This window comes from Lates calcarifer, linkage group LG23, assembly GCF_001640805.2.
Source record: "Lates calcarifer isolate ASB-BC8 linkage group LG23, TLL_Latcal_v3, whole genome shotgun sequence".
Taxonomy (NCBI): domain Eukaryota; kingdom Metazoa; phylum Chordata; class Actinopteri; family Centropomidae; genus Lates; species Lates calcarifer.
In genome coordinates this window covers 13,934,459-13,960,381 of record NC_066855.1, presented here as the reverse complement: position 1 = coordinate 13,960,381, position 25,923 = coordinate 13,934,459, and the positions used below count along the sequence as shown (strand labels likewise).

General features: G+C 41.3%; 2 protein-coding genes across 8 annotated transcripts in view; one reads left to right on the top strand and one right to left on the bottom strand.

Moving 5' to 3' along the window:
• The window catches only part of LOC108883017 (nuclear factor 7, brain), a 22,684-nt gene extending 12,451 nt beyond the window's left edge, over positions 1–10,233 (bottom strand). For 4 of the 7 annotated variants that reach the window (XM_051066187.1, XM_051066188.1, XM_051066189.1 and 1 more), the window contains exons 1-3: positions 10,225–10,233; positions 3,935–9,464; positions 3,700–3,848 (exon numbers count right to left, since the gene is read on the bottom strand). In XM_051066187.1, coding sequence (XP_050922144.1) covers positions 7,772–9,451 — 1,680 coding nt within the window. In that variant the 5' untranslated portion in view covers positions 9,452–9,464; positions 10,225–10,233 and the 3' untranslated portion in view covers positions 3,700–3,848; positions 3,935–7,771. Of the gene's footprint in view, positions 1–3,699; positions 3,849–3,934; positions 9,465–10,224 lie in introns of those variants that run through there. The other 3 variants (XM_051066190.1, XM_051066191.1, XM_051066192.1) reach the window with 1 other exon arrangement.
• Positions 1–25,923, top strand: part of LOC108883013 (neurotrypsin) — a 27,424-nt gene extending 1,501 nt beyond the window's left edge. Inside the window, exons 2-14 of the mRNA XM_018675858.2 lie at positions 4,532–4,574; positions 12,149–12,391; positions 13,035–13,173; positions 13,857–14,035; positions 14,345–14,492; positions 17,290–17,468; positions 17,820–17,961; positions 18,844–19,064; positions 20,467–20,608; positions 20,704–20,982; positions 21,448–21,570; positions 21,695–21,963; positions 22,751–25,923. Of these exons, the coding sequence (XP_018531374.1) occupies positions 4,532–4,574; positions 12,149–12,391; positions 13,035–13,173; positions 13,857–14,035; positions 14,345–14,492; positions 17,290–17,468; positions 17,820–17,961; positions 18,844–19,064; positions 20,467–20,608; positions 20,704–20,982; positions 21,448–21,570; positions 21,695–21,963; positions 22,751–23,343 (2,700 nt within the window). The 3' untranslated portion in view covers positions 23,344–25,923. The remainder of the gene's footprint in view (positions 1–4,531; positions 4,575–12,148; positions 12,392–13,034; positions 13,174–13,856; positions 14,036–14,344; positions 14,493–17,289; positions 17,469–17,819; positions 17,962–18,843; positions 19,065–20,466; positions 20,609–20,703; positions 20,983–21,447; positions 21,571–21,694; positions 21,964–22,750) is intronic.

Sequence of the window (25,923 nt, the reverse complement as noted above, 5' to 3'; positions counted from 1 at the left end):
GAGCTGTGTAGCCTGTGTAGAAGTCATTAGTGGAGAACAGTGATGTGCAGGATTTAATTAGACCCACTAACACTGGAAGCAGCCGTGCATGTAGCACAAATAGCACGCAGCAGATGAGTTTCAGCGTTTTTCTTTTTCATTTCAACTTCATTAGACAAATCTTTTCACAGGGAGTATCCACAACGCAGCAGCACTGTACTTTGTCAGCATCAACAGAACAAAATATGTACACAGGTAAACAGGGAGGAACCAAAGTGTGAAGTCTATTAAACAGCAGTTTTCTGTGACCTGCAAAGTTTGCTTTGCTCTAAATCACATCTGACATTAGAGTTTAAGCTCCTAACATGGCCGCATCAACCATCAGTGTCCTGGGTGCTTGGTGTGGGTCCTGCATTGTGCACCACCTTCAAGGAAAGAGGTAAAAATTTGGCCTGAACAGGTATAATCCAACACATCCTCCAAACTGTAATCATTCCTATGTTCCCCAGCTCTAATGGAATAATAGGGGGCTATCGTTGGAACTTTTCTGTTCCAGCACTGACATATGGCTCTCAGTATAAAATGCCTACACTTGAGGGAACTTATCAAATAGGTTAGGGTTGTTTTCTTTCTCTATCTGTTTGAAGACTTTTTTTAAACAGGCTAATATTTGTAGGATATTTTTGCTGGAAATGAGTCCAATAGATGCAGTTTGTCATGGGACATGGGTATGTTAACAGAATATTTAACTGAGGAACATAAATACACACCCTTCAAATTAAATGACAAAACAAACTGTTAGATAAATTAGTAGTTTTCTTAGTTTATATATGATTGAAATTTTGTATTTTTGGATTTTGTCGCATCAGATTAACAAAACAAACAGTTTGAATATGTCAAATTTGACAAGTGCAAGTGGTCACTGTGTTGTTGCCAAGCTGTTTCTCAAGGATGTGAATTCATTTAGCTGTCCCACTTTCTGTATTCTTAGACAGGATGAGTTTTGTAGGTTGTGAAGGATGTGATGACAGACAGCAGGCAGCATCAACTAAACACACTTTACATGTCACAAATTGCGTTGTCAGAGACAGAAACTGTTTTTTCCTAAAACCAGTCGGGTTAACAAAATTATTGTTATTTCAGACTAAAAGCTCAGATAAAAACATCACTTTGGAAACACCTTCCATTCCATTCTTTTCACTCAGCAGAAATGGACTCTCCTTATTTGTTTTTCTTCCTGTCTATCTGTACACAATTTTCCCCAAGGTGTCTGTGTGTATGTGTGTGTTTATGTGTGTGATGTGTGTTTGCATGGCTGTACTCTGGATGCAGGTGTGAGAGCACCATAACCGATTAGCGCTGTAATCGAGCCGTGTGATTGATATGGATGGAGATATCAGCGCCCATGTTCGCTACCACAGGTCGCCTGCTCCTTCCTCTAATATTATTAGGCTGAGCAGCAGTGCCTTCTGGGAACTGTGTGTATGCTGGTTTCATATGTGTGTGTGTTTGTGTTTGTGTTGTTGGAGAGAAACAACCAGGGAGCAGAATTCACCCATGTCAAGGTGAAATGTGTTGTATTTCACTGCCCTCACTACAGTTATTCCACAGTGGCAGCTGAGTGTGTATGTGTGTGTGTGTGTGTGTGTGTGTGTTATGTACATGTGTGTGTCCTCTCCTCTTCTGTCAGGTGCCCTGCTGTGTAGAGGAGTGACCTGATTTCTGAAATTGAAACCAACACTTCTCTGTCAGATATCATCTGCTGCTGCCTGGTACTGTTTTTGTGTGTATGTGTGTGTTTATGCTGTACACTGTGTACCTGGGTGGCTTATACTTGAAATAGTTCTTTCCTTTGACTGGCGATCCCTGACATCAGTGAATAAACTTTTCTTCGTTCCCTGGTTTCTGGCTTTGACCTGACAGTACTTCATACTCAGGAATATATAGAATCCAGTGTGCACACCTTCACCAGTGCTGTAAGAGACAAATGTACATGCACAACCTAAATATTCCGCATATTAGGCCCAGTTTTTTATCAGTCAAGTCTGACACAAATCCTGATTTTCAGGACCTGATTTTCAGGACTTCTTACTCAACTTGGACTCACTGAACACAGTGAGTGTGTTCAGACTAGGGATGGGCTTTTTAATTACTTTTTGAAGTTGATTAATCAATTTAAGTCAATCAGTCAATTAGTTGAAACTCAAACTAAATGTTGTCATGTCAAGTCATGTTTTTTGCACTCTGGTGTACAGATGCACTAACTTTACCTCCCAAGCCTCACTCATCAACAGCGGACCTCAGACTAGTTCTCAGCAGTGTGTCTCATCTGTGCTGAGAGTCTAATGCACAGAAACTGAAATGTTCCATGGCAGGTGACTGTGACCAAAAAAAATCCAACATGAGAGCTGTCAGTGCATCAGTTATTATTGCTACTTTCTTGGCTTCCATCAGATTCTTTTTCAGAGCTGTAGCTGCATATCTGTCTGAAATCATTTAAGTCACCAAAGCTATTTGTTATTTGTTCCTGTCGTTTGCTGTCACGTGAGCATTTAGGTACAATAAACCAGTAAGCTCCGGCTGATGGCCAGACATTAAAACATTTTCACCTGACTACTTTCTGAATGTTTCAAGTCACATCACTGTCACTTTATATATTGTTAGAACTCTAATCTTAACAGAACGATTTGTCATCAGACGTCTGAATCTTCAGTACTCAGAGAAGCAAGCTGAGCAAACAGCCGCTCTCAACGTCCCGTGCCCACGTTGCAGAGAAACATTGATTTTTTAAAATATATATTCAATGAGGCCTCTGTGGATAATCCTTCTCCCAGTAAAAACCTCCTGAACGATGAACACTGAAGGAATCCTCACCTAAACACAAGCTGAGTATCTAGAAACAATGTGAGCTAACGTTAGCAGCAGCTTGGTTAACAGCCTACAGACCCTTATTAGACTGATTTTGCTTGCACCATACAGAGCAAGATGCAGCAGAGAAGAAGCACTCAGCAGAAACAGAACCATAAATACTAGTTTCACGTCTTTCCTCCCACTTCCACCCGATTAAAAATTAGTCAAATAAAAATTTGTCAATTCTTAAAAATACATTTGTGTCGATTAATCGACTAATCGATTATTCATGCACATCCCTAGTTCAGACTAAGAAGTTGGAGACAAGGTCTTTTTTTTGTTAGTAACAATTGACAGCTGTACCAATACTGTAACATTATTCAGTTTCCTGCGAGGGTAGACGTGTGTCTTCACCAGCTTACATGCAGATACACATCAGTAAGAGTTAGTGCTAAGACTCGGACTTTGATGACAACCTATTGAATGTTTACCCTACAGGGACCTCTGTGTGAAGAACAGGCCTCATGCGAGAACATCTTAAATGTCTTCTCTTACTTGTGTGCCACGTCAGATTCAGCAAACGCTCCTAGCTTCAGATAACTGAATGCCACCTGTGCATAATTCAGCAGAATAAAATCTAAAAACAAATCCCTCTTCATCTTGTCTAAATAAAGTTGTTCATTGCAGCATGATAACCTACACCTAAAGAAGTGTGATTAGTTGTTGCCTAATCATGATGGTATTCTGATGGTGTGGTCCTTATAATGAGTCATCTGGCTCGTTCTGTGCAGCTGCTGGATCGAGTAACAGCACGCCTTCTTCTATTTCAATATTATGCTGTACACAACATGCTAAAATAATCTGACATACCTTCTCTGGGGTGTAGAGCAACTTGCTACCAGCTGTGTCACAACACATCCACCTGGCCTTTGGAAGCCTAACGGTGCGCTCCACCACAGCACGGATGAGTGTACGACGCTCGCTGTATGAGCGCTCCTGTGCAGCATAACCTCGATCACCTTAAGAAAATGGTGAATATTTTAGTGGTTTTAATGACATGAAAATATTTTGCATGGCGACTATTAACAGTTGACAAGTCACTTACCAATAAACCAAGATGATTTTACAACACACAGGAGACGTCCACTCCCCCAGGCCGTCGAGCAGTGATGTTTAGCAGGTGGTGTGATATAATTTGGATGTTGATGTAGTGATGCTGCTTGCAGTTGAGGAGGGGGATGTGTCAGAGGAAGGTAGTTTGATGCGTACATGTGTCCAGTCTATTGCCCTCATGATGTTGGGTGGTCCAGCTGTGGCAAGTTCCTCTTAATTTGTTCTTGTTTGACGGTGGTGCATGGGAACCTGATGTACCTGGGTGATAATCTGCTGAGGGCTCTGACGACTCACAGAAGACTGAGACACCTCCTGTCTCCCTTTGGAAAGTTCCTGAGACCAGGAATCTGATTGTGTTGAGTGCCTGGACGTGTGGTGAAATAGGGTTTGATCGAGGTGTCCGTCTGCTGAGCTGCAGTTCTGACAAGCTGCAGATTTGTAGAAGCACAGCCTGTGGTAATCTAAACCATGACAACGACCATTCATCTGTCCCCGCCAATATATAGTATTCTGTTCATATGAGTGCGTTTCTTTTGCAGCAGTAACATATATTGTCTAACTTGCTATGTCTTTCTCTTCCTGTCTGCAGGTGGTGGCTGAGGACAGTTACTTAAACGAGGTGCAGAACTCAGGTAGGTGGGAGGTGATACTCCAGACACAGCACTCTCATTGCTCTCTCCCTCCATCTGTCCCTGCCTCCTACACCGTCTCTTCCCTCCGCTCTCTGTGTTTTTTTTTCCTCCAGTTTAACCCACATTCTGACTCAGACGCTCATGAAACCCCCTCTGTTGCCGCCTCTTCTTTCTTTCATCATCTTGCCTCAGCCCTCAGTGTCACCTCTTCTCTTCCCTGCGGCATGCACCCCTCTGCAATTTCATTTTCCTCTTCTTTCTTTCTTTCTTTCTTTCTTTCTTTCTTTCTCCACATCCCTGAGACGACTGGAGGCCATGATGATGATGAGGGTGATGATGGGGGGTGGGGCGAGGAACTCCTCCTTCTCCGGCTCATTTCCAGCACTGAAATATCTCTGCTTTTACAGCCGCACACACGTTGACAGACAAGTAAAAATTATGGCACAATTACAAACACACCTCTCATCTATCAGCAAAAACAGCTTCTGAAGCTTCTGAAGGCACTTTTTAAAAATTATAACAGGTCTGTTCATATCCACAATAAAGCAAATGTTGCACAAGATGTTCATTTTCTCCTTTGTCGCATAAAATTGTCAAAAATCAATGGTTAAATGGTGAAAAACAGAATTTCCCCATATTCCAAATTTATTATAATGTGTGTGTTTGTGTGTCATCGCCACACACCCACCCAGATACAGCAAGCCTCCGAGTGTGAACCGTGTCAAATACTCATTGTGGCTGGAAAATGGATTAGGGGAGCAGGGAGACTGAGTGTTCCCATGGCGATGGGCAGAGTACCGTTGTCGTGGCAATGAGGAGGGTGTCAGCAGCGAGTGTTGTGTGTGTGTGTGTGTGTGTGTGTGTGTGTGTGTGTGAACGTTGCGGGTGTTGAGATGAATTAAAGAGCTTGAATGAGATGTACAGGATGAGGGATGAGGGAGGAGGAGGTGGAATTTAAAGATGGTGAAAAAAGAGGAATTTACTGAAAATCAGACGATGTGGAGCAGAAATGAAAATAAAAACAAGAATGAAATGTTTGTTTTAACCTCAAGACATGACAGATGAATAAGGGGAAAAAATAACTTACAGATGTCACCATGAAATTTCCTCAGCTGATTAGTTACATTAAGACAATAATTTTTTGTATTGCAAGTTTTATGAAATTGTATGTATATAAGAAAACAATGATTTATCTAATTAATAAAAAAAACTATATACACTGATGAGCAGAACAGAAAACTGAACTGGACAAATTGTTGTTTCATTTTGTTGACATGGCATGACAGGTTTTTACAGAAAGGCTTTTGGATATTTTGTTTTATCACTCCAATCAATTTTTGCCATGTTTTTAGGTATGAAATGTTATATAATTCAGGCTATGAATGATATATGAACAAACCCTCAGTAAAAACCTTCAGAATAAAGATAGGAATAAAACTGGAGAGTCTGATGAATTTAAGTGCTACTGAGGCGAAAAACTCAAAAGACTCAAAACCTTAAAGATACGAATTGCATAGTAAAATAAACACACAAATGTGTATTTTGAACATTTTCTTTCCACTAGAAATCTCAAAATTGACCGGTTCATGAAAAAAACATGTTTTTTTCCTGTAGTGTGTCACCTTCAGATATCCTGCTTTCACTAATAATAGAAATGAAGGTCAAGGTACACACTGAAAATTGAAAATGTTGCCTGGTTTAGTTATGTAATGCTTTCTTACTTAATTAAAAATTCATCAAGCTGACATAAAAGTTTTACCAGCATTACAGGGCATATACAGCTTATTTTTATTTATTCATTTAGCTACATCATCGCCAGCATCATCATCACACAGAAAGCTACAGTGCAACGTGTTTTATCTTAAAAACAAAATGAACATGGACACGATACAACTGACATGATTTAAATAACATTGTAGTGTATGAATTGAGAATATACCATCAACAAAAAGGCTGATAGATATTTGCCTCTATATGACTTCACATTGAACCTACAGTAGCTGCAATGATGCACAGAGGAGTGTCTGTATTTTAAAGTGTATCCCCTAATTGTTGTTCCTTCACTACCACCTCATATAAATAAAAGAGAATTATTATATTATATTATTATAATTAAGTCCCCCTATTCAACACATAAACATTTCATAAATAGTTTATAACTCATTAGGATGTGGATGTAGGCAGATATAAGTGTTTATTAATGTATTTGTTAACAACTATTACTACTCCTGTGGACACTGATAAGATAAGTAGGTGGTATTTAAATAGATTGCAATAATATAAAGTATGTCTCTGTAGAAGTTATGATTCTTAACAAATACTTGAGAGGCATAGACGCTGAATTGTCATAGTAGTAAAAGCACAGATGTAAATAATAAAATGAACTACGCCTCTGCTTTATTCAAGTGCCCTGGTGTGCTAGCACAAACAAAACCAGGACCCTGAAACCAAAGCAGCTAAATGGAATTGAGCCATCCGTAATTTTATTATTTATTCCTGTACTTTTGTAAAATTTGCCTTCAGTGGAAAAATTCATAATAAGCTGCAGCATGGGCCAACTCCAAACCCTGGACCTTCAGAGACTTAATCAGTATAAGTGCCTGAGTGCAGGAGCTCCAAACAGTGTCTGAGGAATGGAGTAGCACTTTGTAAAATCACATTATCTGGACAAAAGCATTTCTGTGGCCAGTAAAGTATGAAGCTGATATTTCATTTTTTTTTTTTTTTGTAGTTTAACAAATTGAAGAGTTTTGTTGTTTGCTTCCTGTTTATAATAAAGCAGTATTGTTTGATCAACTCAACATATTTTAACGTAGTTGATAGCTTGTCTTTGCTTTAGATGAAGGCATATTTTTCCCAATTAAGCCCTCTGGAGTCCAGGTTGATTTTAGTCTGAATTTGTTTAGTGTCCTTTTAACTGTCCATACCATATATGCATGGTGTCCTTTTATATCGACACAAAAAAACTTCCAGGAACCCAAGATGCATTAAAAAACTGCACAAATCTTTCATCATAATCACTCAAAAAATTCCTCTACTTCAACAAGTGGTAATTACAGCCACTGGACGCAGCATGCTGCTAGAAGCTACAGAAAACAAAGCCCGTCAATCAAACAACACAAAATTATTATTATTATTATTATTAATAATAATAATAAAAACAAGGTGCTTTTAAAATCAATCCCTGAGGCCTGCGTTCACTCTGTTCGACTGACAGGAACAATTACCATTGGATCCAAGTTTGAACCATATTCATTATCACAAGGATTTAAATATGGATAAAGCTCCTCAGAGAAGAAACACTCTGTAAATGAGTAAATAAGCGTGGCAGTCTCTACATCATAGAACGATACTTGACCTCCGTCATAATCCACAAACACTCCAACCCGCTCCACTTTCCCAGAATATACCGTCACACCTGGAGAACTGTAGGTTTCAAATTTATCCTCCAGAAACCAGATGGCCCAGAGACCACAGTGAGGAGTCCGAATGGGTGCCGCTCTCCTTGGGATTGAAGCCGTGGCCACACCCAGACACCACTCTGTTTTTTGATTCACAAACACCTCAAAGTAAAACCTCCGCGACGAGAAGCCTCTGTGTCCTAGAACTGCAAGGTGTTGAGTAAACATGTTTGGGTTCACGTTCTGGATTCCCCACAAACCCGAGCCCATGCTGTATCTCACCTGCTTCCCATCATCAGATAAAATGAGCAGAGGGTGAGCCGTATCAGGATCGAGGAAAATGTTCTCTTCGTACTGCTGAAGGTAGCTCAGCATGACGTTGTTTGACACAGAGAACGTATTTATTTCTGTGTTCATTTTATTCAGCAACATTCGCAGCTGAGAGAGGAAGCTGCTCAAAGGTTTCTGTATGTTCTGTAGCTCCAGCTGTCTGTTAAAGCTGAATGTGGACAGGTCCATCGTGTGTGGTAGGAGGGACTGCTTTGGGAAGTTCTGGAGGAAATGGAGCTGGTCGTCAATCTGTTTTAGGTCCCTCAGCCTCGTCTCTGTTTTCTGCAGCTCGGTGAGCTCCTGCTGCATACTGCTAATAAAGCCCTCTGCTTGTTCCTCTGCTGCTTTTTGCTTTTCCTCGATCACTTTCACAAGCTCCGCCTGGCTCTTCTGAATCTCAGACACAAGTGTTGTTATGTCCTGCACACAGTTTACTATCACGTCTTTAGTTTCCTTGTTGCTTTGTTGTACTGACTCCGTCATGGATTGCAGCTTCTGTTGCCTTTCCTGGATCATCCGCTGCACTTTTGCCTCTGTCTCCCCCAGCAGACCCTTCATCTCTTTGTACGCCCGCTGCACGGGAAGAACATCATGGGTTGTGTGCTGCGAACTGGCACAGACGTCACACAGCAAAACTATGTCCTTTTTACAAAACAGCACAAGGAGGCGTTTATGCTCCTTGCAGATCCTGTCCTCCAGGTTTGCCAGAGGGTTGACCAGCGTGTGTCTCTTCAGTCCGGCAGCTCTGTGATGAGGTTTTAGATGAACGTCGCAGTAAGAAGTCTGACACTCCACACAGGTTTTGATGGCCTCTTGCTGGGTGTCAGTACAAATATCGCACAGCACCGCACTGCCAGAGCTGGCCTTCGGTTGATTTGGACTCCAGGTGTGAGCACCTGTCACTTGAAGCAACATGAACTGTGATGCGAGCTCGGAAATGAAAGTGTTTACCTTGAGATTGGGTCTCCTTTCGAACTTCTCCTTACACACCGGGCACTGGCAGACTGGCTCGTTGTTCCAGTAAGATGTGAGGCAGGATATGCAGAAGTTGTGTCCACATGGAGTAGAAACCGGTCGAGTGAACGTGTCCAGGCAGATTGGACAAAGGAACTGCTCCTCAGATAAGAGACTGAGGTTGGAGGCCATTTCTGAAAAAACACTAACACACAAAAAAAACCCTGTTAAATTAAGCAGGAAAAATACAATTTCATAGATACTTTACACTCAGAGGACATTCTTGATCTTTGTAACAGCAGTTGCAAAAAATAATCACCACAAGATGTATCTTTGCCAGCAGAAGGAGTTTGCTCAGCTGTCACTGAATTGTAGATGTTGAAGTGTAAAAAGTACCCTTTAGTGTTTACCCCCAAACAAAGTTTCAGTTTACATTCATCATTTCTCACTACAGAGCTTTGTGTGTATCCCTGAGGCCTAATAAATGTGTTGGATTAATTTAAAACTGAAACAATCAGTCGATTAATCAACTGTTCAATAGACAGAAAATTTAAATAAAAGAACACAGGTTTAACTAGAATGTGTTGATTTTACTGCATCTTTAAGGGCTCCTCAGCCATGTTGGCTTAAAAGCCAGAGTTCAAAGTTCATTATTGACTTCGAACAGCAGTTTAACAAATCACCACATTGTCATGATCTTCATTAAGATAATGTAACGTGTGCAAGCTCCAGACACATCTGAGCAAACTCCTGATATGAAAACTCACTAAATAGACCTTTTTGTCAGATTATTTCATCAGCTGGACAAAACATTTGTAGCTGTGCTTGAGCAAACAACAGCTGCTGCAGGATTTTCTCAACAAAGAGGCTCAAATTAGCAGAGAATGGGCTCAAACTACAACTTAAACACAACATAAAATTTTACTTCTCATGTGATATAGTTTGACTCAGAAATGACTACTTACATGTGCTGGTGTATGGTCTGTAAAGCAGAAGGAAAACCAGGAGAGTGTTTGGTTGTTTCCCAAGCAAGAACTTGACTTTCAGTTTCTTCCTGTGTCATGTTTCTTAAAGGGACAGGCATGCTTTTTTTTGTCTCTGTAGCCGGAAGCTTTTTATTTTAGGTTTGGATACGTGTGAGGGCTGTTTTTGGGCCCAATGTCTGAGTATGTTCTGTATTATTTATTGTTTGAGGATAGATTTCTGTTTTAGTTCAGTACATTTCTGCCTGATTGATTTCCTCTTCCTCGGACTCTCCAGTGCTTTCACTGCTTCCCCCTTCTGCTCTCTCTCTTATCTTCCTCCAAATAGGACCCAGTGTGTGTGTGTGTGTGTGTGTATGTGTGTGTTTCTCTGTGACTGTGTGTTTCTGCATCTGACTGCGCTATACAGTAATGTGTTTGTGTCTTGGTCACTATGCAGCAAAATCTCTGTGTGTTTGTGTGTTTGTGTGTGAGGTGGACATTAAGGGTTACACTGCGTAGATAATGTTCCAGGACGGCCAAGCTGTGTGTGTGTTGATGAGATAAGACTGTTGCCGGTTACTGAAGCACCTCCACCATTAATCATAGTTTAGTAGCTGCTTGGCCTCAAAAAGCCTTAAAGCTTCAGTGTGGAAAGTACCGAAATTCTTTGGACAAAGTAAGAAACAAAATAAGGCAAAAATAGTGTTACATGTAAAAATGTCACTGTTGTTTCTGTGTGGTTTTGGGGGATTTCCATGTTTTTAGATCAGCTGATGAGGGAAAGCAAGGGAATGAGACAGGAGAGACAGAAAGGAAAGGGGTAAAAGAAAAGATGGAAGAAAAGAGGAGAGGAGAAAGACAGAAATATAATAATATGAAGGATTCCTCTTACTTCTTGTGTGCTTAATATATTCTAGGCCTCATTCTCACTCTAACAGTTTAGGTCATAAAAACCTCTGCAGTGTTTTACAATGGTTGACTGTTTAGCCCAAACCATGACTGATAGTGGACATCTGGAGACACTTCTGTCCGTTCATGTGGTAACCGAGGCGTTACAGATAAAGATGCAGAAATCCTGTTGATCATCTGTTCTCCAGCTTACAAGATTTTCCTTCACAGATGATATATAATAATATACACATGATACATTATATATAAGTGCACAGTTCACGAGGTACATTTCCACAAATTCACAAATACATTTCAAAAGATTTACATGAAATGTAAAACAAGGATACAGAGGTACTTTATCTGCCATGCTCCCTCGATATATCTTATCAAAACAAAAAAATGTACTTATTACATATTAAAAGGTCACATTAATACACTTTTTTTTTTGCACCTTTACAGTTACTTTGCACCTCTGAGTGTATTAATAGTCTAGTGCCTTCATGTGCACTGCTCTGTTTGTTATGTGATTCCTCTTCATTAATGTGTGATCTTAGTCTGTAACAGTATGTAAGCTCTTCTGCTTAGTGGCCTAATTTTGAGACACTTTGATGTCAGCACTTTCCCTCTCAGTCTGTCTAAGCTTCACTCACACACTGCGCCCCCCCCCCACGATTAGCTGTCAGTATGTGGTCACCTCTGTGTTAAATAAGGGCACTTTAAGGTGATGGAAATTTCACCCATTCAACATGGCTCAGCGAGGGAGAACGCATTAGGTGGGATCCTGCTGTGGCAGTGGACAGCACATGAAAGTCATCCATGTTAGCTTTTATGTTCAGATAAAATGCAAACACGGGGATACTGTGATTTGAATAAGAGCAATGTAACTCGTCTTTCCCCATTTCACTCCCCTTTATTCACATTGTCCTCTCTGACCCAAATCCTCCTCCTCCTCCTTTCATCCAAAACATCTTATTCTCCCATCCTCTTTAACATTTACTAACTCTCTCTCCCCTCCCTCCCTCTGTCTGCACAGTGCCTCTGTCCTGCTCTGAGGGATTCACAGAGTTGGGATACTATAACGGCACTGTGTCCCAGACGGACTCTGGCGCCCCCTGTCTGAAGTGGACCGAGTTTCCAGACTATGTCATGCAGTACCCGGGTCGAGGGCTAGGCGATCACAGCTACTGCAGGAACCCGGACCGGGAGTCAAACCCCTGGTGTTTCTTCAGACAAAACTCTGGAGCCATCGGATGGGCCTACTGCGACTGTCACCAGGGTGCGACCATAGATTAAAAGGATATGAAACAGCCACAAAGTGTTTTTTGATTTAGAAGGAAAACATAGATAAAAAAACAGAAAGCTTCATTAAACAGTAAAATCCAACAGTTCTTATTTCCTTTCCCATTATAAACCTTTCTTTCCAACATTGGGGTGAGCAGTTTTAACAGCGTAACTCAGGAAGAAACTGGGGCTGCAGCTAATGATTATTGTCACTATCAAGTGATATACTAATTTTCTTTTAATCAATTAGCTGTGCACAGTAAATCTGAGGTGTCATGAGATGACTGAAAGAATAGGACAGAGAGAAAATACTTCTGTACTAAATTCTGTTGTGTAATGTTGTTTCTAGCTTGTGTCTAATGTCTAAATGAATTCAAATAACCACTCTTTTTGTTCAGCTGCCCACAACTGATGAAGGAACTCAAGTAGACGCTGCCTCTTTTTAAGGCGTCACAGGCCAGAAATATATAGAAGCACTGCTTGCTTAAAGAGAGTGATTACTTGACTAATAATTTACTGAAGAACACCACAGCATTCAACATTTGTTTATGTGAGACAATGAGGCAGGTTTCACTATTACTGATGAATATTTACATGTTTTCTGAGCATTAACCATCCTTGTCTCTCTGGTTTTTCAGGTGCTGCTCGTCTGGTCGGCACCTCATCCTCCGGCAGCGGGCGGGTCGAGGTCTATCTGAATGGCCAGTGGGGAGCGGTGTGTGACTCTCACTGGACGGACAGAGACGCAAGTGTGATCTGCAGGCAGCTGGGCCTGGGGTAGGAGAAAACAACATACAAGTCTGATCTGTAGTGGAGGAAGTACTACTCAGATCCTTTACTTAAGTAAAAGCACTAATACCACATGGTAGAAATACTTAGCTTCAGTAAGTACAAACTGGAAACTTTACATAAAGTAATAAAAGTAAAGGTACTCATAGCATTTTATTGCTTTACCTGTTCAAGGCTGCAGAAAAGAATAATTATTTTCATTATGGATTAATCTGATAGGTTTCATAATTAACCAATTCTTTATTTGGTTAGCAAAAATTCAGAAAATAGTGCTAAACACCCAGAAGCCACGGTAACACACTCCTAAGGTTTGTCCAATTATTAATACAAACCTCAAAATTATTAACAATAAACTGAAGCAGCAATTTCTAAAATTTGTGAAGTTGGAATAATGAAATATTTGGCATTTTTGCACAGAAAATGAATTAAACGATAACCAAATTAGTTGGCAATCAATTTTCTGTTAATTAACTGACTGATTAACTGACTAATCATTTATTTGAATATACTATAAGGCAGTTTAATTTTAAAAAGCATCACATTTTATAATCTTCTCACATGATTCGTATGTAAACAGTACAGTAACTAGTAACTAAAGCTGTCAAATAAATAGTAGTAGTGTATACTCATGTACCTACAATGTGTACTTCAGTATGTTGTTGTTTGAACAGGGACATTGGGACGGCGTTGCAGCACTCACAGTTCGGCTCGGGCTCTGGCCTCTTTCACTACGAGCGCCTGGGTTGCCGCGGGGATGAGAACACCCTGAGTAAGTGCCGGAGCAGGACGTTCGTCACCGGTGACTGTAGCCATGGAAACGAGGCAGCAGTGGTGTGTGCGCCGCCAGAAGGTCAGTATGGACTTCCACAGCATCATGGCAACCAGACCTGAATATTTCGCCCACCACACACCTGAGAGGGACAGATTTATTTTTGTTATTCTCGTTGAGAGATTTTGTTTCTAAATAATTTGTTTTCCTGTGACAGAACTCTGTGTACCAATGTTTTATATATCCCTACATTGGCAGTAATGTACCAGTAGTCAAATAGAGGAAATTTAAATGTGAAATAAAAATGAATTGTTGGGAGGCTAACTAAGACAGATAGCAGGGTGCTGCTGAATTTCAGGTATACTTCTACACCCCGCCTCTACCTTGCAGGCAGTGGCCCTCCGCTGCGTTTGGTCGGAGGCGAGGAAGACTTTGAAGGTCGGGTGGAGGTTTTTCACGCTGGGAGGTGGGGCTCCGTCTGTGACGACCAGTGGGACGACAGAGATGCAGAGGTGGTGTGCAGACAACTCGGTTTTGGGTATGTTGGGGTTTTTTGCACCTTCCCCCTAAACAGAGTTAACATATGTGGTGACATTTTATCCATTTCTTGTCTGAGCTGGTCCTTAACCACAGGGTTAACATGTTAAATCACACTTGAAGGTGTGGAGGGGACTGTGCATTGAAGGATAAGGCTGATTTTACTATTTATTTCTCAACAAATCTCATGAAAAAACAACAAACCTTTCTTTTCACTTTCAGTTAATCTGCTGCTTGTTTTCTTGATTAATCAGTCCTAATGTGCTCTATAAAACATTAGAAAAAGAAAAAATGGCCATCACAATACTGTAGGAACCTTGAAGTGTGAGGTGATTAACACTTTACTATTATGTAAGACCAAGAAAATCAGCAAATTCTCACATTAAAAGTCCTGCACCATCAGATTCCTGCTTGAAGAAAAACTTTAAATGAGTAATTGGTTCATCTCTCAGTACTTTGTGACTTCCCTAACCCTAAGTTTCATTCTTAAAAAAGGCCCATTGATTTCCCTAATAGCTGGGCTCTGTTGTTTCAACAAACATTTCTGAAACAGGAGTAAACTTTGACTGTTTCCAGCTGCAGATTAATACACATTCTGTGCTCTAATGAGCTCTAGCAGTTCATCATAATGAGGGAACACGTCTTCAAGTTTCAACACTGTTTGTTGGTTTCCATGGGATTTGTTGACAGTAAAAAATACTGAATATCACCAGCTTATACCAGGGCAAAAAATAAACAGGAAAACTAGTGGAAACAGACAGAGTCCTTGCCCACTCACTTGCTGTGTTATGTTATCTTCTGCTGTATTACATTGAATGTATAATATCACAATCAAAACATAGCATATGCTATAGATCTATCTTTATCTATCTTATCATTTTGAATCATAGAAATGGGATACATCCTTGCAGTTGTGTTTTATCTACTATAAACTAGATAAACAGGAACTGCCACTCCCTTTTAAAGCCTATAACAAAAAAATTCAGTTATTTTCCTTAAGCTATTGTGTAAATAACAATTAGTGAGCTTGATCAGTGTCAAGACCTTGAGGCTCGACATCAGAGTCATTTGGATCAAGGTTTCCTCACTCAGTCAAAACTAAAGAAACTCTCAGGGAAATACCTCTGTTTAGGTAGAATACATCTGAACCTGTGCAGATGTTTCCTCTTTATTCACAGAGTTTATACCCTGCAGAGGGGGTTTAACATCCCAGACAACTTTGAGTGTCAAACGGTGATGAAGTTGTAGCTGTGAAGAGAGAGACAAACCCTTCCATGTTCAACATTAGGCTGCATTTCATCTCCTCTAACACCAAGGGACACCTCGCCATCTGTGTTTCTGCTTCTAAATAATAGATGTCTTGATACTGATGCACAGGCCCTCACACAGCTGCACACAGGCACCAATGTGCTTTGACACTTAAAGATAAAATGAAGTGAAAATGATTTGAATTTTTCCCACCTGGATATTTTTTTTTTTCTCTCCTTGTAATAGATATGTGTGTCAAACGTTTCCACACTTTTCATGTTCTCTGCAATCAAAACAACCCTCCTCCCACTGGGCATGTTTAAATTCTACCACAAACATGATTTTCAACAACAACCATCCCTCTAATCACAGCTTTCTGTTACACTGTTACATGAGTGACAACATAGTTTCTACTTTCAGCCTAAACATGAACCTCAACTGTACACACCGGAGCAGAAATACATGGACACAAACAAACACATAAAAGTGCTTTTTGTAGCATTTCGGTATCAATAAATCATCACCACATGAATGCAACAACGTCCTTGTACGAGCTATTTATTATTCATTTGGATGATTTTCTCAGTCATATGCTTTATGTAGAGAGCATTTTCCTTTGCTATTTTTGGCCACTATGTTTTATTTTGTAAGAACTGAGCACCATTACAAGTGTCCCAGGTTTATATCTAGGCACAGAATTAATATGCATCTGGTAAGGTTGATCATTTTTGGTTCCATGCAGGGTAATGTTGGTCTGTGGATCCACCACTTTGGTCCAGACTGAAATATCTCAAAATCTATGGATATGTATCACCATGAAATTTTCTATAGTCATCTGTGATTACAAGACAATGTATCCCAAAGACTTTGGTGATTCGCTTACTTTCCTAGCACCAACGTGAGGTTGACATCTGTGGGTTTTATTGAAATATCTCGACAACTATTGGATGGATTACCAGGATTGTTTTTTGTGCTTGTGTTTAGTGCTAATCAGTAAATGTCAGCATGCTACCATGCTAAACAATGATGGTGAACATGGTCGATGTTATACCTGCATTAAATTAGCTTGTTAGCAGCACACCTTAGCATAGCCTCATAGCATCGATAGCATGGCTATAGACTGTAAGGGTAAAACTGACACAGAACAAGGTTACCATGTATAGTTTGATTAATCAGTAACAAGTAACTTGACAGCACTACATTTGACAGCAAATATTTTGATTTATGGAAGCAAATCACTCTTTAAATATGATAATATTTTAGGATACTGTTGAGAATGGAGACAGTCTACCAGTATGTAATATCATTACCATCATTCAACGCTATTATCCAGCTGGAGGATCCCTCATATCTATAAAATCAATATCAGGAACCAAATAGTGTCAAGTCAAGATAAATTGCAAACTTGCCCCAAGTGGCTTTACAGTCTGTACAATATACGCCTCTGATTCCCATCTTACAGTGTAGAGCTGTTAAAAGAAGGCAGGCATATTTACAATGTCCTCCACTGTGTGTGTGTGTGTGTGTGTGTGTGTGTGTGTGTGTTGCAGGGGTGTGGCGAAGGCCTGGTCGTGGGCGCACTTCGGGCAGGGTTCAGGTCCGATCCTGCTGGATGCTGTGAAGTGCACAGGAAACGAGCTCTTCCTGGATCAGTGTCCCCATGGTGACTGGGAGCAACACAACTGTGACCACATGGAGGATGCTGGGGTCTCCTGCAGCCCTTATACAGGTTCTCACACTGTACACACACACACACACACACACACAGGCTACTGTACACACTGATGGGCTTACAAAGCTGATATTTATAGCCTCTGAACATCAATAAATCATTACCACATGAAGCAGCAACATCCTCTGTGTGACAAGCTGAAACAGGATTAATGAGAGCAAAGAAGTAACATATCTACTGGCATGAAACAGCATCTACAATTCATCTAACTAATCTAAGATTAATAATTAATCTGAAAATGATATATTGAGGTTAATGTTAATGCATCTGCTAAGTCAAGTGTATCTGCCTTTAATCACATTTACGGTCCCTAAGGACTCAATAATGACCGATATGAAACTGTTTCAGATGGTGTGGTGCGTCTGGTGGGGGGAGACTTTCCCTGGGAGGGTCGAGTTGAGGTTTTCCACAACGGTGACTGGGGAACGGTGTGTGACGACCACTGGACCCAGCAGCACGCAGTGGTGGTCTGCAGACAGCTGGGCTACAGGTATGAATATTTAACCAACACTGTGTTTTCGTGGCGTTAAAAGCCCAAAAAACCTATTTTCTCAATCAGCTTCTGTCTATGAGTGAAGAGATCCTACAGAAACACACCTAATTCAAGTGTTCAGACAGTTTTGGTTCAATACTATGAGAGATTTTCTGTATTTTTTGTCACTTTTTCTCACTGGTTTAAATTATCCCTGGATGTCAGTCTTTCTGTGCACCAATCTGGAAAATCTGATGACACGATGATATAATCATCATAATTCATAAATCCATGGGAATATAAATAAAAGCAAGTTACTAATAAAGTCCTGGTAAAAGATAAAATAAAATAAACGCTAAGAGGAATAAAATTATTTGTAACCTACTACAGCAGCTCACATGATAAATTAAGTATAATGCACAGTTTCACATATTTTTAGTTGGAATAATTTCACATCATTATATTGGACTTTTGGTTAGGTTTGCAAGTTTTATAATTGTTACTCCAGTTTATCATTTCATTACTACTACCATGATATTATGTCATCGTAATAACAGTAATATAAGTGTAGATATGTAACAGTAAAGTTGTGTAGTCATACAGAGTAATTTTGTTTTCTACCAGTTGTTATGTTTGGCAGACAGTTGGGACAGAGAGATGAAGGTGGGGAGCTGTGTTTTCGATTAAATACAGTTCTTTTCCAAGAAAACTGGAGCCTGCTTATTTCCCTGGAGTGTCTGTGCTTTACTGAAAAATACACATTAATAACATCAACCTCACTTTTAATAGTGTCTGAACAACTAATATTTACTAATATTATTACTTTAAAACTTTACAAGAACTTTAAATAGACTGGTGCCCACAACAGGAAATAATCACTGACCTCTCCTCCACCTTCAGGGGTCACGCTGAGGTCGTGTCAGACGGTACATTCGGCGAGGGCGTCGGTCTGATCCTCCTGGACGATGTCCACTGTGAGGGATCAGAGACCTCCTTGCTGGACTGTCAACACGGGATCTGGGGGCGGACCGACTGCTCCCACAGCGAAGACGTCGGGGTTCGCTGCCGGGGCCGACCCAGCCACGAGACCAACGAGGTGCCGGTCATCGCACCTTCAACAGGTGAGAGATGATTTTATTCTGTTTTTTCAACTTTTATCTATTCAGGATCATTTCCCTGAGATCCTTAACGCTCTGTTCAACAGTCAGTTAACACATTCACACCTCGAAGCTGATGAGTACAACCATAGTCTGGAGCAGTCTGGCAACAATCCAGTCACAAGCTCTCTTCCCCAACCTTTAGGCCACTGCTGCCCCCAGCTGAATCATCAGACCCAGATAACAATAGAATCAAAGCTGCGGGGAGCAATAAGGTGACTCAGCTCCTGTGTCAGAATTTAGTCCCAAAAAATAATAGTCATCGTCTTCAAAATCCAGATTACAGCAGAATTCAACCCTCTATTCATTTTACAGTTTTTGATAAACAGATTCTGCTCTCATGGATTGTGATGACTTTTTCAAAGATTGGAGTTTAAGACAGCTTTAATGCAACAGTCAGGGCTATGTGCTCCACACTTGAGTATTCTGTACACCAGCTGAGAACAGACCAGACCGCTGTGCAATGTTTTTTTGAGTTTCTGTTCACTGGAAACCAATTACAGTGAGGAAAGAAGGGGAGGAAGAAAGAAACCATGAAAAAACAATAGCCTGTCATTGCACTGCACTACAGAAGTTTGACTGTGACTGTGCAACTGCAATTAATTTTGTACTAAAAAGGGCAAGCTGTCCCTGCACAGGCCTGGTCTAATGCCAGTCTGTGAAATATTTACTTGACTTCATTAGTAAACTGCAGAATATCTATCTATCTATCTATCTATCTATCTATCTATCTATCTATCTATCTATCACTGTATTGTTACCACATTGTGAAAACAGCAGTGTATGTCTTTGGTGGGGGAGTTTAAATGCCACATGTTGACAGCAGACAGAGTAAAGTGTTGTTTACCGTCTCGGCGCTCCAGAGGTCCTGCGCCTCCTGTCGACACACAGCCCATTAGAATGAGAATAGAAGCTGAGCAAAGACACACCGGGCTGCAGATGACATTTAACACCGTCAGTGGACATATAACTCGCTCTCAGTGAGTGGAGGCTGGAGTATGTAGATGCAAGGACGTGAATATCAATGAGAGTTTCGTGTTTCTCGTTATGCCTCTGCGCCAGCGACAGCTGTGGTCAGAGGCAGTATGTTTTCTGGTTGTCCGTCCGTCCGTCCATCTGTCCCGTTCTCGTGAACATGATATCACAGTAACAACTTGAGAGAATTTCTTCAAACGTGGCACAAACATTCACTTGGACTCGAGGAGAAACTGATTATATTTTGGTGGTCAAAGGTCAAGGCTACCACACAAAACACGTTTTTAGCCGTAACTTTAAGAATTCACAGGCTAATTAACTGAAACTGGACTGGTTGGTGGAGGCGTACGACTGTGAGGCAGTAATTCTATTTTTTTTTTCTTTCTGTCAGGTCCCCTGGTGCGTCTTGTGGGTGGCAGCAGCAGGAAGGAGGGTCGAGTCGAGGTGTATCTCCATGGTGACTGGGGGAGTATTTGTGATTCAGGCTGGAATGACCTGAATGCAGCCGTGGTGTGCAGACAGCTCGGACACAGGCTAGTCTTAATATCCATGAAAGAAAAAGCAGAAAAAAAGGGGGAAAAAAGCACAAAAAAGTCATACTCCCTCCCAAACATGTCCTTCTTTTCAGTGGTGGAGCAGTAGCAGCTGGAGGGTTCGGTCAGGGGAAAGGGCCCATCCACCTGGACCAGGTGAGGTGCACGGGGAAGGAGGAGTTCCTGGGAGAGTGTCCCTCTCTGGGTCAGAGCTTCCAGGGCTGCAGGCGCAGGGCAGACGCAGGGGTGAGGTGTGACGTCACGCCGCAGGAATCGACCGTACAGGCCAAGCCTCAGGAGCTGAGCTGTGGGCTGAGGAAGCTGGTGGAGGATGAGAGCAAGAGGAGGAACCAAGGAGAGGAAAACATGCTCAGGTGAGCTTTAGGACTGGTGGCACAGTATGCCCACATTGCCTCCTAGTTCCCATTAAGTACAATGCACAACAGCAGACAACACATGGGATCTTCATTACAGTCCCAGAAACCAACCATTAGTCTTGAGCCTGAACAATATCACCTGGCCACAGATTTTCTGTATGTCAAATAGTTTTGGGATCATTTGATTAATCACAGCTTTACTTAGGAATATGCACCTTTTTAGCACAATTTAAAAACAAAATGATAGACACACAGGGTCCTCTGTTAAACTGGACAGAACAGGAACCTGTTCATAAAAACACAGCGTTATTAGTGGTCAAACATTCCACACAGTACTTTAACTAGCAGTTAAAGTATTGTGGGTCTGATGCCCCGGGGCAGTAGTTGAGACATACTTTGTATGCAGCCTTCAGACACTAAAACATAGGAGAAAGATTGTGATCTTGTTCTGTTCTCTCTCAGGACCACGTGGCCGTGGCAGGTGTCAGTGTGGCTTCAGTCACAAGGAGAAGATGGTGGTCCTCTCTGCAGCGGCACTCTGATCAGCCCCTGCTGGGCCCTGACGTCTGCTCACTGTGTCAGCAGGTAAATCTGACACTGAATCATGAGTCAGTTCCTGTGCTCGTGGCAACTTCAGTGGGATCACCAAACACTAACAAGTATAAATCCACCTTAAGTTTGTGCTTTCACCCTCTTTTCTCTCCTCCAGGTTTGGCAACGATCCGTCCAAGTACGTGGTGCGCGTCGGGGCGTCGGAGCAGACTCTCATCCCGGAGCAGGTGGTGGTTCACAGGAAGTTCAAGGGTCAGAGCGGAGGTCATGATCTGGCTTTGCTGAAGCTCCCCAGCACCAAAGGTCACTGTCTGACCTTTGACCCTGACACCAATGCAGCATGCCTTCCTGGTCCAGACACCGCATCAGAGGGAAATACTCCATCCTCCTGTGTTGTCATGGTTACCGCTGGCTGGTCAGGACCAGGTATGTGTTTTTTCTTTTTCCCTCTCCAGCCTTTTTTGGCACCAACATCAGAATGTATCTAAAAATATAGTTTAGATACAACAGGAATGCAGTGCAGTGAAAAGAGAAGATTTGGAACGGCTGTCTCATGTCAGTATTTTCTATATGTTTGTATTTTCTTAAATCACATGTACTAAACAATAAACAATCTGTTACACCACAGATTTAATCAGATTCACTTTAAAAATAAACATTAAGACTTATTGAGGCTGTCCAGGGGATTAATCCCACTGACTGTGGCGATCCAATGACTTTGCCTTTAGCACCACCATGAGGTTGACATTTGTGGTTTGGAGTAAAACGCCCGAACAACTCCTGGATGGACGGTCCATGAAATTTGATTCAGGTTCCAATCACAATGAACTGTAATTACTTTAAATATTAATTATGAACAAATACAGCAGCCTCAGCTGTACTTTCTTTGTTGTGTTAATTAGGCCAATTAGCATGCTAACATGCTAAACTGAGATGGTGAACATTGTAAACACTGTAACTGCTAAACATCAGCATATTAGCATTGTCACTGTGAATATGTTAGCATGCTGCCATTAGCATTTAGCTCAAGCACCACTGTGCCTTCAGCCTCACAGAGCTGCTGGCTGCATGGCTGTGGACTTGTCTTGTTTTGATGAAGGACTTTAATGATTGATTGATTAAGTCGATTAAGAAATCAATTTATCAGCTAATTGTTTCTGCATTCTTCTGACATTTACCTTTTTAATCATCTCCTCCTCATCCTCTCCTCTAGACTCAGTTCTTGCATCCTGGGTCCCTCTGATGTCATCATGGCAATGTAAGAAGCGCTATGGCGACAGCTTCTCCAGCCACGGTACACTGTGTGCTGGCAGTCCTCCAGACACCAGCCTCCTCCATGGCGACAGCTGTCAGGGCAACTCTGGAGGCGGGCTGGTGTGTCAGGGGGAGACAGGTCGATGGGTCCTCACTGGGGTTGTTGCCGGGGGTTACAGCTGCGCTGACCCTGCCTCTCCTGCCCTCTATACTCGGGTCAGCCGCTTCAGGAGCTGGATCGACGAGGTCATCAACACACGAGCACATCCAGAGGAGCCACAGGCGCACACACAGACACAAGAAGATCTGACACACAATGACCTAACACACGAGGAACACACGCACGGCGAGGGCAAAGATAAATACTTTCACACTCACGGCAAGCTCAAACACATGCACGACCACCAACAGACAAATGAAATCGGCGAGATTAAAATGAAACACACACACACTCATCACTCACACACTAATCAGCACGTGAACACTCACACTAAGAGCACACACACCCACCACGTAGGGGAATCAGACACAAACACACAAATTCTGGTCTGATCGAGGCCCTGCCATTGGCTTACCATCTGTGCCATGTGACCGCCTGAGGAGGAGGAGGAGGGTTAAAGGAAGACAAAACAAAAAGAAAGATGCTCTTAACTTAAGTCAGTATAAAAACGGCCGTCTCCGTGCTCATGTCAAATCTGAACTCAGTGTTGTGAATCCCAAGTGTTAGCGGTTGCTACTCGTCAGATGAGCTGCAGCAGTGTGGGCAGACCTTCCCCAACTGCCAGGATGTCAGGATGTGTGGGTGTTGTGTGGTGCTTTAACATGTGAGCTGCAGCCCGTTAAGAGCCAGAACAGTGACTGATGGGTCGGCAGCGTTTCGGTTGAGCCTGGCAGATTTATCAGTGTGCTTGATAAGCAAGGGCCTAAATCAAAAAAAAATAAAAATAAAAATAAAAATTAGCATGGCATGTATTTTAAGGACTGTAGTGTTAGCATCAAAACATTCGGGGGACATTTCTAAGATGGTCACACGAGAATCTATGCTAAAAAATTCACCTATTAACGTGCGTCTTCTGTGTGAGCTGTTAGAAGATTTCTGTTTAGTAACAAAAATCTAACCATCAGAACATCTTGCATTAACGGCTGACTGCATATCATCACCGTCCCTCTGAGATTATTAATGTAGATAAACCCTAAACTCCTGCAGCAGGTGAGGCTTGTCCCAAGTTGCGTTTGGATATAAATTCAGATGTGGGTGATGTTGCTTTTTTCAAACAGGGCTCCTCTCTTCAGGCTGTTGTCTTATACCTTTACTGTTGAAAGTGCTGTTGTTCATTTAGACCCATGACTAAGCTATTTAACTTGGGACCATATCAGTGATTTAGCATGTTGCTGTGTATTTATTACCAATGATGTGTAGTTCATACTGCTGCTGACTGTTTTAGAAGCCGTGCTGTTGTGTTTCAGGGTAAAAAGGGAATTGAAGAGCTTAAAATGACATTAAATGTTGGAATTGAATCCACAATTGTCGTTCCTGAGTCCAAATCCAGTTCATGTCACAAAAACTGAAGATAAAATGTTACAGAATGCAACTGAGAAATCCAAATAATGAAAACATAGAAATATCAGTATTACAAAAGGGAAGGAAATGTTGCACAAACATCAGGAAAGCCATCCTAAAGTGCATCTGTGACTTCTGTTTAAGAAGTTATTCAAAACCTTCACCTTTTTAGAAGAGCTTTTAATACTTGATTTAACCGCCACTTATTATGTTGTTTTTCCTTATTTATCATCAACTGTGTAAAGCGTCTTTGAGTATCTTGAAACGCTCTCCAAATGAAAATTTATTATCATTATCATTCGTACTTTTCACCCTCAAACACATCAGAAATCTCCACCATCAAGTCTAAACCCACTGGATGTAGAGAGCCTAAAGTAATCAAGTATTATTCTCTTTGATAAAGTTTTTGTCTCTATGTTGTGAATGTGATGATCCCCCATCACATCGTATCCCTAACATTCCAGGTAGCTGTTAGTTTCATATGATCTTCATGCAATATGAAAATCAATTAACAGACTCTTGAAATTTGTGGACTCCATCACAATAAAAGTTAAATCTGCATTATTGCTGAGAGGTAATGCAGTGTAGATCAATTAAACAGCATTACCCCCACAGTAATAATGGACCTTAAAAAAAAGAAGAAAAAAAAGAAGAAGAAGCAGGTTTTAAGAGCCTGCTAATTCATTTCTTTTCCAAAGGAAAAACAAAGGAAAGCCTAGCTGCCTTGAAAAACAGCAAAAATATGCACAAAAAACCTGAAACACTACAGTATGGTTTTGTCAGCAGTTTATCAAGTGTACATAATTTATTGTATTTGTAGTTAAGAGGGTAAAACTTGCAAAAAATCACTGGTATGGTCCTTTAAAATTGTACAGGACAATTCTCTCCTTTCAAAGCCATTGGAAGCTGACTGTCGGGTCATAAAATATCTTTTTGTACTGATTCCAGCAGATGGCGCTAGATAGATAAAGAGTAGGCAGATAGACCGGTAGATAGCTACTACTCCAGAGTTTAGATAGTATGTGTACTGCATTCATTCTTGACTGACTTAGATAGCCGAACTGTTGAAGTTAAATGTTGTCTGTTCTGATGTTCGCTGAGCAGATGCGTTATCTCACCACAAGATGGCGACATTGCTCTATTTTCACAGGGCCACCGACAGTTGGATAAGGTGGCCCTGTTGTTGAATAATTCTTTTTATACTCTTGCTATAAGTGTATGGACTTGATTTGTGCTTTGATGTACTGTGAACCACTGTGTCGTGAAGCATCTTGTAACCTGCAACTGCTGTTTTCTCCAACATGGACCCACCCGATGCCTGTTGTTATGATTCCTGTACATAAACTCAAGCCTATCACTGCTCCATCCTTCCTGAGACTTGATGTTTTACCATGCAGATCCTGTAGGTTAATGTAAATACTGTATGTCTGCAGCTGGATGGCGAGGGAACAGAGTAAAGTGTTTTAGGATGTAGGCCTACTTTACCTGTGTTAAATCCATCAGCTGTTCCTCAGTGTAATGTGCTGAATCATGGTGGAGTATTAAAAAATATACCTGGTGAGAAAATGCCA